Source organism: Eptatretus burgeri, chromosome 13 (assembly GCF_056783735.1).
Source record: "Eptatretus burgeri isolate ZD-2024b chromosome 13, Ebu_testis_v1, whole genome shotgun sequence".
Lineage (NCBI taxonomy): Eukaryota > Metazoa > Chordata > Myxini > Myxiniformes > Myxinidae > Eptatretus > Eptatretus burgeri.
The window spans coordinates 55884833-55902332 of record NC_140973.1 but is presented as its reverse complement, the minus strand read 5'-3'; the positions used below and the strand labels follow the sequence as shown (position 1 = coordinate 55902332).

Below are 17500 nucleotides of genomic sequence, written 5' to 3'. Positions count from 1 at the left end.
TCGTCTGGATCTGTCCATAATTTTTTGAGATATCCTGCGATACATCATTTCAGCCCGATCACTCGACTGTGAAGGATCACTTTAAAATTCTCGGATCTGCATCCGGATTCAGATCTTCACCAAAATCGACTCAATTCTTCCTTGTCACACACTGAAACTGCCCACCAAGTTTCGTCTGAAGCCATTCACAACTTTTTGAAATATTCTGTTCACAAACAAACAAACATAAACAAGCAGACAGACAGACACAGACGGGGCGAAAACAAAACGTCCGTCCAACTTTGGTGGTGGAGGTAAATAACATTTTTACATGTTTTAAGTTGATAAAGAGAAAATAAATAACAGTTAGCATCAATTTTTCTCAATGCAACTTTTCTAAGTTTTTGTATTGTTATTATTATTAAAAAGGCAAAGTAAAAAAAGAAAGTCCAAAAGCACCCAGTTTCATTCCCAGCATGGCAACGTGTCATTGTTGGAAATGTGTGAAATTGGTCAGGCCGTTTCTGGGCACTCAATTTACACGCTGGCGTTGTGACAAGCACGAGGCAAGCAGTTATGCCAATATTACGACGGCTGGATGGACATCACCAGAAAAGATCTGGCCAGGAATGCCCAGAAGAGACCAAAGCTAAGGTAGGTTTACGTTAATGTGTGAAACACACCAGGTAGAGTATTGGCAGCCGAGGAAGAACTCTTATTTTCGGCATCAAATGAGGCTCTTGGCAGAGCAGGATATGCTTTAACAAGGACAAGGACATCACATGAAGGACGTTGAGATGGCAAGGGCACGATGACAGATAAAATGCAGAAATGAAGATAATAAAGAGGTGCAAAGCTTGTGTTGGAAATTGTCCTGCAGAAGCAAAAGCATCAACTTATTTCAAGATGAAGGGGGAGTTCTTGCCAAATATGCAGTAAAATGTTCAACATTTCATTATAATACACACAGCAGAGTATAGCTGTGAGATATTGTCCACTAGTTCCGTTTGGTTATGCAAGAAAAAGTTCTTAAATGCAGTAACTTGACCATCTAAAAGAAAAAATAAAAAAGATTTATTTAATTATATTTTCAAAATAAACTACTGTGGTTGCATAAAGCCAATGAATCATTCCAAGACCACCATGTTTTGCAGGTGCTACATGGCATAGCCCCAAGTTGCTATCCTTGAGAGTAGGAATGAAAGCAGAAGTTAAAATAATACACAATTCCTTCACTTTCAACATAAACCTATGACATCACAGCCGAGTGTATGATGATCAGCAACACAGAGCATGGTAAAGAATAAAATGAGACGATGATTCCATTTTTAAAGATTGCGTATTTACACGAGTTCGTTAGTTTCATGAAAGAAAGAAACGGTACATCTACTGGATTTCACTGCCTTTCCTTTAGAGCACAAAGTTGAATATGATTGCTATTTTCATCTGCTATGTATGGCAAAGGACATCAGTTGCCAAAGATTTTATCACTTTAAGGTTTGAACCGACGACTTTCAGGTCGCAATAATTACAATGAGTATCACAAACGATGATTATGACAATCAAACTACAAGCAATTGAGCAATCGGAGTATCGATGTGTGTTTCCAACAACACCAGAGGATTTGATTGCGTGCCAGTACTCTCGCGTCCTGAGTGCTTGTAAATATTTCATATGGATGCCAAGAAAGCACAGTGTTAAGGCTTAAGGCTGGGAAATCAGAGGTCACAGGTCAAATGCAAGCCCTCCAAGGCTGCCCCTGTTGAAGATTGCAGCAAGCACATTTAAGGGAATGCATCAGTACATCTCCCTTTAACAGTACATATATGTATGTACATATATACAAAGTATCAGTTTTACAGTATTCTCAATAAAATGTAAATATATACAGACCTTATGTATTGAAAATTACACTATCTTGTCATTCTACACTGCCGTATGACGTGCAATCATTCCATCACATGCGAACACCATCTGTTATGTATTAGTAACACAAAATCACCGCTCTCTTTGCTACTAAATTAATTTTTCTGAACTATTAAAGTCTATATACAAACATATATGTATATACACACACACGCACATACAAATATGCATATATACAGTACATATATATATATATATATATATATATATATATATATATATATATATATACACAGTGTATATATATATATAGATATTCATGTATATATTTAGATATGCAACATGAAAAGCTCATTCTAACTACTGACTCACTGACTGATTGACCATCCCTCCATCCATAGGAACCATACTCTGTGCAGAGCGTTGGCGCTGCCGAAGCAGTCGCCTTGGCTATTGGACACAATCCTGGATGGGTCATCACTCCGACACACTATACCAGCATGTTGGCACTCATTTTGCCAACCTCAGAAGGATGACAGGCAGAGCCAACCCCACCTGGTATTAATTCAACAGCTGAGTGGGATTTGAACTTGGGATTCTCGGATTCATAGCCCACCACTCTCACCGTTAAGCCAACACCAGGAATATACTGACTGCCTAACTGACGTATATTAAAGATCTGTACCTTCCAGATGATGTAGAAAGCTGAAATTCCATGTGGCGATAGACATCGAAGCTGGTACATCGGGAAAAATCATAGAACCATCAGAAAATGTCCATAAATGAAAATATAAATAAATGAGAATAAATAAATGAAGAAAAAAAACAAATGCAGGTGAGCAATCCGAGACAATGGGGAAACATGGTTCACTATTGCTTCCAATGTGTAAACATACACGTTCAGTGGGCTGTCCTTACATTAGTGATGAGGTCCTTGGGTTTGAGTCCCAGGTAGAGTCAGGATTTTTTCACCTTAGCCCCACACAGGAATTTATTCCTGTTAATTAATACATATATAATTAATATATATATATTAATTATATACACACATACCTACATATACATATGTGCAGTATATCCTGTAAACATGCTTGGTTTGTAAATGAAAGCATTTAATTCAATGTTGAATTACTGGACTCAATTTGAAAGACTTCAGTTTGACTAACTTTATTTGCCTCAAACATTTTCTGTGTCTAATTGTCCTTTTCTGTCGGGTAATTGCTTTCCCTCTGGGCCTGTGTTTGACTCTTTCTCCCTTCATTTCAAACTCCTTCCCCCCCAAAGAGTATATTTATTATCCCCACAGCAATGGCTAGATATGCACGCATTGCTTATTAGTAAAGCCACATCACCCTCGTTAGAGAATGTATTATCGACAGAATGAATTCAAAGCAGTTCGTTCAGGGTCCAAAAGATTTATGATGGCTTCGGGTCCTGGTCAAACATAAGAAGGATTAAATATTAAAACGAGAAGAGCACTCGATAGAGCGCATATCTCTGCTACGCAATGTCCGATCTACTACAACATAATGGGCCCAATACATTTTTGAAATATCATGCTATATATCGTTTTTGGCCCTATCTCTCAATGGTGAAGAATCACTTGAAAAATTAAAAAGTTGTAGTATCTGGATCTGGAGTCAGATCTTCACCAAAATCGAATACATTTCTTCTTGTCACACACCCAACATGCCCACCAACTTTCTGCCGAATCCGTCCACAACGTTTTGAGATATCGTGCTACATATCGTATTTAGCTGTATCTCTCAAAGGTGAAGAATTACTGAAAAAAATTCTCGTATCAGGATCCACATTCGGATCTTCCCCAAATTTAAATAAATTATTCCCAAAATCGAATAACTTTGGCCTTGTTACACACCCAACCTGCCCACCAAATAACATCCGAATCCATCGATAACTTTTTGAGATATCCTGCACACAGATGAACAAACATACAGACATCTGTCTGTGTGTATAAATGACATCTGTCATTGACATCTGATAATAATAACGTCTGTGTGTATAAACATACAGACATCACACGTCTACGTGTGTATAAATGCTATTATATCTCAGTGTTCCTCGACCTAACAATGCCTTTGGACAGCATTTATTCCCATTAAATGATTAGGGTCTTGTGATTTTGCTTTGCTGTTCTCTGGACTGTATTGTTATCATTAAGCTGTGTGCACGTACATCAATGTAATCTCACTTGTGGGTGGTGGTTGAAAAAGGGTGTCTGAAACAAAGGCTGCCTGTCCATCTGAGTGTGATTTTGTCTATCCAGCAAATACCTCTAAAACTTGGACACACTAATTGTGGGACAACTTCAGGAACACAGATGAGTCCATTGTAATAAATGATTCTCAGAGGTATCTGAAGAGTTATAACGAATCATTATATCGGTTGGCTGTTAAAACCACGTGCTTGACCCAGGTAGGATCATGTGCAGTCGGAACAAATGTTTATCAGGATATCAGCTCTTACTATATTGTAGATGTATCTTCAACTATACTAATAATTCTAACAATACATTTTCCAATAAAAGCCAAATTTAAGAGCTTTACATGTGCAAGGTTGACATTTTGATGGGGTAAAACAAACTATCAAAATGCCATGTTCTCATGTCCACATCACCAGAACAATATTTTCTGATGGGATTAAAATAACATAACAGTGATGATCATCAGAAAACATAAAGACTGCATAAAGTGACGCAACTCACAAAGTGTGCAAGGAATTTACACCATACGTTGAAAACAAATGAATGTAAAATGAGATGGAGGGGTGGGTGAGGGAGCGAGGGAGGGGTAGTGGAGACTACTCCAATGAGCATGTGATGCTAATGCTTCCAGATGATGTTGCTAACTCCCAGTGCTGTCATTTGCCCTAGTTAGTTATTTCTCTCCTTTCCTGACAGCACTGTGGGCATCTCACTGTGGTGTCTTTTCTCTTGCTCCTGCTTTGGTAATGATCTTAGCCTCAGGCTTAAATCAGTGTATTTTTGAGCCAAACAACTCAAGAGTGCAAGTTACTGCATTTGTGGAGAGAGTGGTGTATACAGGATGCTACCATAGTCCCACCAGGGGCAACGAACAATCATAATGTGGGTCTGAACACGGTCAGTTGTGTTAAGCTAAGGGGGCATTGATACGGATGCTCCCAACGCGTGAACAGAAGTGAGGGTGGGGTGATATGTGCAGGATGCTTCCAAGAGGAAGGGGAATCAAAATCTCTGCCACATACTGTACATAATAAACAGATGACTCTAATTTCACTTTACTCTGACTTCACATTGACACATAGAGACGTTTCTTCAAAATGGGTTATTTTTTTTTTTTCAATATATCTACTTTCAAAGGGATATCAAGACAGGCAAAGGTGAAAAGCAGAGGGTCAAAGGTGAACATACAGACAATGTGCGCACACGGGACAAACATGAGACATCAACAAGCAAGAAAAATCAAAAGGCATAACATTAATCATGTGGGGTGATAGAATGCAATAAACTTGTTCTTAGTCAGAAGGCTTACATAAATAGTTTTACAACTTCATCATTAAGGTATGCGAGATCTGCTTGGAAAAGCTTGGAACAAATCTGGCTTTAAAGTGAGGAAGCAGCTGTACAAAACACAAATGCTTCCGCTGACGAGCAAAGAGAGCGAGAGAGAGTGGGAGAGAGAGAAAACTAGAGATAAAATGGTGAGGGGGAATTGGAAGGAGAGTAAAGAAAGAAAGAAAGAAAGAAAGAAAGAAAAGGAAACAAAAGTAAGTCATCGGTGCCTTCCAGTGGATTGACCCCTCAAGTGGAAGGAATTATTAAGTGGGCGGAGTCACAACCAATACAAATAGATTGGGACCATGGACCACCACCCAAAAAGGTAGTGTGTAAAGGTCATGTAGATTTTCAGAGCTTAAAACAACAACCATTTTTGGATGATGATTTCAGAATTGAACCCTAATCAACAAGACAAAATGGTTTGGACAAACGTCTCTGGGTGCAAGTTAGTTGTACAGTTGAGGGTCACCACGGTAGACCAAGCCATGTGCAGTGAAGAACTTGCTTTTTAATTTGGTATCGTCCCTTAAAACGTTTGCCAACTACTTGAAATATATGTTTTTTTTTGGTGAAGATATCTTTGCAAACAGCCTGAAGCAATGAAAGCAACACTGACAAACTTAACGGCACGTGGCGACATGGTACAGAAGAAACACTGTTTGATGTGAAGCTCCCTCCCTTGCGCCTTTACTACCCTCTGAGACTAATCAAGAAAAGAGGAGGCACTGCAGCAGGGTGGATAATGAACCTCACACAAAGTGACTTCCATCGCCGACAAATAAGCTATCGGAGGCCGGAGGACCGCTGGCGCTGTGCACAAATTAGGAGCGAAATATTCACAGGATTCAGGCTGCGGCATGCAGGGAGAGGGGACCTGGGGACTTGGGGGCTGTAGGATGTGACATGCGTTGCTGTGTGCCAGAGTGGGTGGTGTGAGAATTGTCGAGGATCATATCATGTAAGAAATGACGTCAGGATATGCCTGTTGTCTTGTCCATCTGTGATGTTCCGCTGAAGCTAATTGAGCTCAGATACTCATATTGAGCTCAGATATTGTAATTGTACTCAGAAAAAGATCAAATCTGAACTTGATCTTGCATCTCTTCTTGGTTTGGCAGAAAGAACAACAATGCTGTCAATCATCAGAGTATCTCCTTCAGCAACAAGCTGAACCTGAGAAACCAAGACAACATGAACGTGTTGGCAAGATTGAGCGGATAGTTAGGAAGAAGAAGATGATGATGATGATGAGGAGGGTATGGAAGAGGAGGGGGCACGTGGAGGGCACGGAGAGGACAGTGCCTACGGTCTGCCTGTATGCCAAACTCGAGTTTTGCGGGCCCATACGCTGAATCACTCACACAAATAGCGGAGCGCACGCGCCTTGCCACGCTTCCACGGTGGCCGGGCCGCATGCCATGCACCACTGCAACCGGGTGGAGGGCCACCACCGATCCTCTTCTGCTTTCTGTGCCTTTCCTTTTCCCTTGCTGCAGTCTGTGTTCAACACTGTCTCACTTTGCTTACATGAGCGTTGATCACTAAGTCCACTGCCTGACAGACCAAGTCAATGATTGTCGTTTATGAATTTATCTTTTTCTTTTTTAAACGTAATCGGTTTACAGCAATGTTTATCCGTGCACAATGATCTTCAATTTTCTACTTCAATGTTCGGCCACAGACTTGCTTATCAACTTTGTATCAGAGCACAATTTAAAGCTCACTAATCCAGCTTGTCATGTATTATTGAATTTACAAATAAAAAGATCTGTCTCTTTCTCTCGACATCCCCCTCCCTCAGCCTTTGTGCATCTATTTTTCTTTGTGTTTATGGTGCATGGCAGTGGAGTGCTGCTTTTTGTCATATTTCATTTGTGACTGTTGTTCAGCCTGAATATCCATCTGTAACCTTACACTCTTTGTGTTACGTCCACAACAATTGCAGTAACAATGGCATAATGTTTGTAGAACATCAACAGAACGTTGTTTCACCTGCGCTGCAGCATAATTTACCATCCAATCGACTCTCCTGTGTGTGTCCATAGGTAGCTAGAAATGATGCTGAGCAAGTATTATTGTTATGATTGTCACTGCAGAGATATTGCCTGCCTCACACTTTGATTTAGACAAAACAAATATATCTCATGCAGTGGAGTGCACATGTAACAGACACAGGCAAAGACATACAAACACAGAGAGAGAGAGAGAGAGAGAGAGAGAGAGACAGAGACAGAGATAGACAGAGATAGAGAGACAGAGACAGAGACAGAGACAGAGACAGAGACAGAGACAGAGACAGAGACAGAGACAGAGACAGAGACAGAGAGACAGAGAGACAGAGAGAGAGAGAGAGAGAGAGACAGAGAGAGAGAGAGAGAGAGAGAGAGAGAGAGAGAGAGAGAGAGAGAGAGACAGAGAGACACAGAGACACAGAGAGTGAGACAGAGAGAGTGAGACAGAGAGAGTGAGACAGAGAGAGTGAGACAGAGAGAGATTTTTCTCTCTGTCTCTGTCTATCTCTATCTCCCTCTGTCTGACAGACAGACAGAAAGAGATAGAGATAGACAGAGCATCTCTCTCTCTCTCTCTCTCTCTCTCTCTCTCTCTCTCTGAGAGGGAGAGGGAGAGAGACAGACAGACAGACAGAGAGAGACAGAGAGAGAGACAGAGACAGAGACACAGAGTGAGACAGAGAGTCAGACAGAGAGAGTGAGACAGAGAGAGTGAGACAGAGAGAGGGAGATAGACAGAGGGAGATTTTTCTCTCTGTCTCTGTCTATCTCTATCTCCCTCTGTCTGACAGACAGACAGACAGACAGACAGACAGACAGACAGACAGAGAGAGAGAGAGAGAGAGAGAGAGAGAGAGAGAGAGAGAGAGAGAGAGAGAGAGAGAGATATATATATATATATATATATATATATATATATATATATATATATATATATATATATATATATATATATATATATATGGCAATCGAAAATGGCGGACAATGGGAACTGCCTCTGTACGCGTCCGCACACTGCCTGCTTTTGTCCTGGCGCTGGATCGCCGCTGGAACCTTCAGTTACCCTGAGCCTTTGTGACACAAAGGCAGAGCTGAGGAGGAGTGGGTGTATTTGGGGGAGGAAAGGGGGGGGGTGGAGGCGTTGGTGGTTTTGCGCAGCCGGGCAACGGGACGAGGCTGGGAATTCCCGACATGCAGCACTTTCCCCGTTATTCATCGTGGTTCTCCTATTGTTTAGTTATTGCTGTCGCTGGTCATTGTTGCAATGGCAATGTGAATAATGCAGCCTCTGGTTAACGATAGTTGCGCACGCGACATTGAAATGCTTGTGGTTATTTTTCGTAACAAAATGTTTTTTTGTTGTCACAACTTAATACCAGGTGTGAAACTCCGCTCATGGTCTTCACTGTAACACGGTTTAAACCAGGTGCACGCCAAAAGGGGTGAGGTTGAGGTGGAGGCAGGCACACACACACACCATCCTTAATACATACTACACACACACACACACACACACACACACACACACACACACACACACCATCCTTTATACATACTGCACACACACACACACACACACACACACACACACACACACACACACACACACACACACCATTCTTAATACATACTGTACACACACCTTCAGCTACATCATCCTCTAACACACACACACACACACACACACACGCACACACACATCATCCTTAATACATTCTGCACACACACACACACACACACACACACACACACACACACACACACACACACACACACACACACACCTACACCATCCTCTAACACACATCATCCTTAAGACCACACACACACACCATCCTTAAGACCCATACACACACACCATCCTTAATACATACTGTACACACACACCATCCTCTAACACACACCATCCATAATACATACTGTACACACACACACCTACACCAACACCATCCTCTAACACACACATCATCCTTAAGACCACACACACACCATCCTTAATACATACTGTACACACACCATCCTCTAACACACACACCATCCTTAAGACCACACACACACACACACCATCCTCTAACACACACATCATCCTTAAGACCACACACACACACACACACACCATCCTTAATACATACTGTACACACACACCATCCTCTAACACACACACCATCCTTAAGACTCATACACACACCATCCTTAAGACCCACACACACACTCATACACCATCTTATACACACACCATCCTCAAAATCATTCACACACATCGTCCTTTAATGCACACACACACACACGCACACCATCCTCTATTACACACACACCATCACCATCCTCTATTACACACACACACACACACACACACACACACACCATCCTCTATTACACACACACACTATCCTCTATTACACACACATACACACACCATCCTCAATTACACGCACACACACACACACACCATCCTCTATTACACACACACACACCATCCTCTATTACGCACACACACCATTCTCTATTATACACACACACTTTCACACACACTATCCTCTATTACACACACATACACACACATACACACACCATCCTCAATTACACGCACACACACCATCCTCAATTACACGCACACACACACCATCCTCTATTACACACACACATACACACACCATCCTCTATTACACACACACACCATTCTCTATTATACACACACACACACACACTTTCACACACACTATCCTCTATTACACACACATACACACAACATCCTCAATTACACGCACACAAACACACACACCATCCTCTATTACACACACACACACACACACACACACACACACACACCTTCCTCTATTACACACACACACACACACACACACACACCTTCCTCTATTACACACACACACACACACACACACACACACACACCTTCCTCTATTACACACACACACACACACACACACACACCATCCTCTATTACACACACACACACACACACACACACCTTCCTCTATTACACACACACACACACACACACACACACACCTTCCTCTATTACACACACACACACACACACACACACACACCTTCCTCTATTACACACACACACACACCTTCCTCTATTACACACACACACACACACACACACCTTCCTCTATTACACACACACACACACACACACACACACACACACACACACACACACACACACACACACACACACACACACACACGGCTTTTCATGTACGTGAGAATATACACGTGAAACAAAACACGATGAAAATTTTCGTGTAACAAGGTGGGAATTTGAGTATCAAAAGGTACAGAAAGTTGTCCCGTGTCCGTCCGTGGCGTCGATCACCGAAACGAGGAGAGACAGAGTACGGACCATGAAGAGTCGGTGAGGCACAGACAACGCGAGCGTCGGACAGGGAGACCGTAACTAGGACGATCAGTCACCTGCGGCCGGGGAACGTCCATCACGTGTCGGGATTTCGCCGAGAAAATCATTGCTCAAGGCCGAAGAGAGCCGACGACCCCGGCGGGTGCGCGTCCCCGGCTCACGGCCCCGACTCCTTTCATGGGCCACGAAGATCCTTCTTCACTTTTGTCACCGTTCGCTCGCCCTTTTCCCCGCCTCCCGTCCCCTGTCCCTGCCCCTGCCTCCCTGCGTCCCATTGGCGCCGTGGACTCGTTCGCGGGTGGGATTCGAGGTGGGGGAGGGTTGGTGGGGGTGATGCCACGGGTGGAGGAGTGTGTGCCGTGAACACGGGGGGCTCGCGGGGTCCACGCGCTGTTTGTCCTTTTTACGTAATTCGGAGCTACGAGAAAACCTGCACGGAAATCCGCGCCCTCGGTCTCCATCATTCCGTGTCCCTATCATTGCCGTCGCTCTCCTCTGGAGCCGACGGCGTTAACACGGCTGTTCTGTTTGCTCTCACCGACGGTGAGTGTGTGTGTGTGTGTGTGTGTGTGTGTGTGTGTGTGTGTGTGTGTGTGTGTGTGTGTGTGTGTGTGTGTGTGTGTGTGTGTGTGTGTGTGTGTGTGTGTGTCTGTGTCTGTGTCTGTACCGGCCTACCTGGCGCGATGACTCACAGCACGCGCTCTCTCACTCATCTGCAATGCGTAATCGCGATTCACGAGGCGCAGCAACAGGCGAATCAACAAGCAAACAAGGTCGATTACAAATCAGCCTTTCCTAACTAGGAAAACCGCCTCCACAGGATGGCCGCCCCTCTTCCCTCTGGAACATTGAACGATCTGTGTTCAAACTACATGGTGCGGTCGTTCACCCGAACCATCACGTACCGAGTCCGACTGGTTTCGCGCAACTTGCTCTCTTGGTATCCTCCTCGCTCCCCCTCCTCCTCTTGACATCCCCTCGCCCCCCCTCCTCACCTTCCCTCTCTTGGCATCCCCTCGCCCCCTCCTCACCTTCCCTCTCTTGACATCTCCTCGCCCCCCTCCTCACCTTCCCTCTCTTGGCATCCCCTCGCCCCCCTCCTCACCTTCCCTCTCTTGACATCCCCTCGCCCCCCTCCTCACCTTCCCTCTCTTGACATCCCCTCGCCCCCCTCCTCACCTTCCCTCTCTTGACATCCCCTCGCCCCCTACTCACCTTCCCTCTCTTGACATCCCCTCGTCCCCCTCCTCACCTTCCCTCTCTTGACATCCCCTCGCCCCCTACTCACCTTCCCTCTCTTGGCATCCCCTCGCCCCCCCCCTCCTCACCTTCCCTCTCTTGACATCCCCTCGTCCCCCTCCTCACCTTTCCTCTCTTGACATCCCCTCGTCCCCCTCCTCACCTTTCCTCTCTTGACATCCCCTCGTCCCCCTCGGCACATCTTTAAAACTTGTTCACTCGGAACTTGCGCCGCGTGTGACGTCATCGCCGGTGCCTGCGAACCCCCATTGATATTGTGACGAACAGAAGGACCGACGGTCCTGATAGATCGAATCGCGCCGGTTCATCGACAAACACCGAATGTGAAGTTTGGCTGCGAGAGGAACGCTCAGGCGAACACGCACGTCCGACGAGCGACCGTTTGTCGCCAGACATTGAGGCAAGTCGAAGCTTCGACTTTCATCAAACAGAAAATGTTTGCGTTGTCTCTGTCCGCCAAGGTTCCGAGTCATCGGGCTGCGCAGCCCTTACGTTCCGACAATCTGCTCCCTGTTACCGGAAAGCTGAATATTTCGCTTTCTGTGAACCCATCAACTCGGCCAAACACTGGTCCATTCATTCACTCGCACATTCACTCACTCATTCTCAGTGTGTCTGCAAACGTGTCTGTCTGCTCGTCTGGAAGAACACATTTTTTTCTTATGTTGACATAATATGTTTCACAACTTTACACTCGCTGTTCCTGCTTCGTGCGACTGCCACCTACTACAACTACTACTACTACTATTATCTTATTGACCTGGAACGTTTTTGCCCACAGTCTTTCACGAACCGGTTGTCCAGGGCTGACTGAAAACAGTAATTTGTAATCTGTTCAGATAGAACGGATAACTCGCCTACTTTTTCGGCAAAGACACCCTGGGATCTTTAACAGTCCACCGAGTAATGCTAGCAGACGGGACACCCGGCTTAATGTGCACGACGGCGCATCTTCGTGATGCAACACCCTGCCCGTGAAGCACCAATCACACAGTTCATACCGGGGTAGTAGGGAATCGAACCCAAGCTCGAGACTGCTCCAAAATAATCTTACGACCTCTGCAGCATCCTGTCGGACACAACCTGTTGTTATGACAACCCTTAAAATCGTCATGCATGATTATATAGCAACAAAGGTTCAGCCTGGTTTGGTGATCCCATCAGAGCACTGCATCGTGATGCTGCGAGACCAGGTTCAAATGCCTTTCATTGTTTACCATGATATCTTTGATATCCAAGAAAAAGTAAACTGATGTCCTCTTCCAGGGTCCATGATCATTAGCAAAAGTTTTGCTTTGTACTTTGTTCAGGAAACACAAGAAGAAAAAAAAAGAACGACATTCAAAACTCAAAAAAAGTTTGTCTGTTTATATTCCATTCTGTGTTCCCAAACGTGTTCGTTCGCTCTATATACTGTGTGGACACTTTGAGATAAACTCTACAATTCAGATTAGATTTCCCTCGTGGATGTGATTCCAAACATCAACTCCTCTCCTGGTCTTCCACATTATTTGGGAGCATCACCCCTTCTTCTACTTCCTTTAAACTCAATTGTCTACCCGTCATGATACTCCCTCTGTGTTGCTCCAGTGAGGAATCCTGTTAAAGTAAATTAGCCAGGGTTCGACGAGCCTGTCCCTGCCACCGTCGCTCATGTCCGAGGGACGACCATGACCTGCAGACTCGTGAAATCCCCAACATGAAGGTGAATGAAATGCTTGGGGAGTCTAAACAATCAGACGACGTGAGGAGGGACGAGGTGAAGCAAGGTGTGTGGTCAAAGGAGAAGCAGAATGAACGTTTCACTTTGGCATAGGCAGGTAGACAGAGGTAAAGGTGTGTTTTTAATCCACATACATATGACTGATAGACACGTACAGTGTATCACTGAGACACTATATGAGATCACACTGTACCTGTGATTGAGACACTATACAAGACCACACTGTACGTGTGATTGAGACACTATACAAGACCACACTGTACGTGTGATTGAGACACTATACAAGACCACACTGTACGTGTGATTGAGACACTATACAAGACCACACTGTACATGTGATTGAGACACTATACAAGACCACACTGTACGTGTGATTGAGACACTATACAAGACCACACTGTACGTGTGATTGAGACACTATACAAGACCACACTGTACGTGTGATTGAGACACTATACAAGACCACACTGTACGTGTGATTGAGACACTATAATATGAGATAGCACTTTTACTTCGAACCTCTGACAGTCGGCCTTCCTTCTACCGCCCTTGCCAATCTCATGACCCCTCATACATCCAAACCCAGGAATATAAAATGTTCTGGCCACAAAGCACCTTTCAGAAACGTTTCATTATGATGACCACACTGTACATGATGATGATACAGTAAGTGTGATGACCACAGTGTATGGATGATTGTCACACTGTAAATATGATGACAATGTTGTATATGTGGTGGTGACACTGAATGAATGACAATCGTACAATAAATGTAGAGACCACACTCGATGTATGATGACCACACTGTACATGTGATTGAGACACAATGTAATACCACACTGTATGTGTAATTGAGACACTATATAAGACCACACTGTACGTGTGATTGAGACACAATGTAAGACCATATTGTACGTGTGATTGAGACACTATATAAGACCACACTGTACGTGTAATTGAGACACGATGTAAGACCATATTGTACGTGTGATTGAGACACTATATAAGACCATATTGTACGTGTGATTGAGACACTATATAAGACCACACTGTACGTGTGATTGAGACACGATAGATGTAGACGGATGTAAGACCATATTGTACGTGTGATTGAAACACTATATAAGACCATATTGTACGTGTGATTGAGACACTATATAAGACCACACTGTACGTGTGATTGAAACACTAAGACCACACTGTACGTGTGATTGAAACACTAAGACCACACTGTACGTGTGATTGAGACACTATATAAGACCATATTGTACGTGTGATTGAGACACTATATAAGACCACACTGTACGTGTGATTGAAACACTAAGACCACACTGTACATGTGATTGAGACACTATATAAGACCATATTGTACGTGTGATTGAGACACTATATAAGACCATATTGTACGTATGATTGAGACACTATATAAGACCATATTGTACGTATGATTGAGACACTATATAAGACCACACTGTACGTGTGATTGAGACACTATATAAGACCACTGTACATGTGATTGAGACACTATATATGACCACACTATGTGTGATTGAGACACTATATAAGACCACACTGTACGTGTGATTGAGACACTATATAAGACCACACTGTATGCGTAATTGAGACACTATATAAGACCACACTGTACGTGTGATTTAGACACTGTAAGACCACACTGTATGTGTGATTGAAACACTATATAACACCACACTGTACGTGTGATTTAGACACTGTAAGACCACACTGTATGTGTGATTGAAACACTATATAACACCACACTGTATGTGTGATTGAAACAGTATATATGACCACACTATGTGTAATTTAAACACTATATAAGACCACACTGTATGTGTGATTGAGACACTATATAAGACCATATTGTACGTGTGATTGAGACACTATATAAGACCACACTGTACGTGTGATTGAAACACTAAGACCACACTGTACGTGTGATTGAGACACTATATAAGACCATATTGTACGTGTGATTGAGACACTATATAAGACCACACTGTACGTGTGATTGAAACACTAAGACCACACTGTACATATGATTGAGACACTATATAAGACCATATTGTACGTGTGATTGAGACACTATATAAGACCATATTGTACGTGTGATTGAGACACTATATAAGACCATATTGTACGTATGATTAAGACACTATATAAGACCACACTGTACGTGTGATTGAGACACTATATAAGACCACACTGTACATGTGATTGAGACACTATATGACCACACTATGTGTGATTGAGACACTATATATGACCACACTATGTGTGATTGAGACACTATATAAGACCACACTGTACATGTGATTGAGACACTATATAAAACCACACTGTATGCGTAATTGAGACACTATATAAGACCACACTGTACGTGTGATTCAGACACTGTAAGACCACACTGTACGTGTGATTGAAACACTATATAACACCACACTGTATGTGTGATTAAGACAGTATATATGACCACACTATGTGTAATTGAAACACTATATAAGACCACACTGTACGTGTGATTGAGACACGATATAAGACCACACTGTACGTGTGATCGAGACACTATATATATAGTTGCAGTTCTGGAAACCGCATCCCTCCAAGGCAATTGCATCCATCATGCAGTAGTCCCCAGACAATTATTTCATTAATATACGTACAGTTAGACCTTTCCCTCATGTCTAATGGATCAAATGGGACAAAGTGTGTTGTGTGGATCTCATAGTTAGGTCTGATTATTTCTCTAACTTCATTCCTTCTTTTTTTCTCTTATTTCTGAGATAAATCCAAGCAGCGGCCGCCTGTACAAACTGCATCCACACCCTTCACAATAAGAATACGTCCTCGCAGAAGACCAAAAGAAGCAAACAACTTTCACCACCAGACTGCACGGAATGTGCACAGCACAGCGATAATCTCCACCCTCTGTTCAGGAGACCAGAAGCATCAACCACACGACGGCACCGCTGCGAGGGGAGGCCGACAGTGAAACCAAACAATAAATGCCCAACGCTGTGCAGGATGCACGCGGCGCTTTCTTTTCAATCCATTTCTGCATCTAATACTTATATCTATACTCTTTTCAATGCAAATCTCCATCTAATAATTATATCCAATCCTTTCCTTCAATTCATGGCGCGGATCGGGGTTAGCTCCGCACACACCATGGCCTGTGATAAATAACCACGAGCACGATGGCAGACACAGGCGCAGCCACGTAATAAATAACCACATTTACCATAGCCGATCCGCGCGCACAGTACGGGCCATGCATAGCGCATCTCTTCATTCGGATCTGCGCATGGGTTTACAATAACATGTTACCATCGGTCTTCGCTCACCACAACGGACACAAATGTCTCCCATGGACGGTGAAGGTCTTCTCGCGTCTCTGTCTCGATGCAGAAGTCACCAAACAGAGGCGTGCTCTGCGGCCCGGATCACTCGGGCCGCGTGGCATATGGACAAAGCAAGCACATTGACCAGCGCTAACCGTGGGTTACCAGGGGTGCCCGGGCGGGTATGCGGGGGTGACGGAACCCTCGGCCGGTCGCCAGGGCACAGCCCGGGAATTCCGTGCAAGGCGATTCATATCACGGGGTTCGGAGCGAGACGATTCTGCAGCTCAGCTAGGGCTAGCCGGATGTACAGTGAGGCCGCTTCTGCTCATGGCGGCCGGGCCGTGCAGTGGC

At 43.8% G+C, this 17500-nt stretch overlaps 1 protein-coding gene and 1 long non-coding RNA gene across 5 annotated transcripts in view; one reads left to right on the top strand and one right to left on the bottom strand.

Moving 5' to 3' along the window:
• The window catches only part of LOC147014525 (uncharacterized), a 24056-nt gene extending 16869 nt beyond the window's left edge, over positions 1-7187 (top strand). Inside the window, exon 2 of the long non-coding RNA XR_015050792.1 lies at positions 6523-7187. This is a non-coding gene — a long non-coding RNA (uncharacterized LOC147014525). The remainder of the gene's footprint in view (positions 1-6522) is intronic.
• LOC147014524 (uncharacterized) overlaps positions 1-17500 on the bottom strand; it is a 124013-nt gene that overhangs the window by 36022 nt on the left and 70491 nt on the right. The window contains exons 1-2 of one of the 4 annotated variants that reach the window (XM_085852528.1): positions 10861-11375; positions 2531-2581 (exon numbers count right to left, since the gene is read on the bottom strand). The exons of 1 other annotated variant lie outside the window; for it this stretch is intronic. In XM_085852528.1, the coding sequence (XP_085708654.1) occupies positions 2531-2581; positions 10861-10911 (102 nt within the window). In that variant the 5' untranslated portion in view covers positions 10912-11375. Of the gene's footprint in view, positions 1-2530; positions 2582-10860; positions 11376-11479; positions 11689-17500 lie in introns of those variants that run through there. 2 more of the 4 variants (XM_085852530.1, XM_085852529.1) reach the window with 2 other exon arrangements.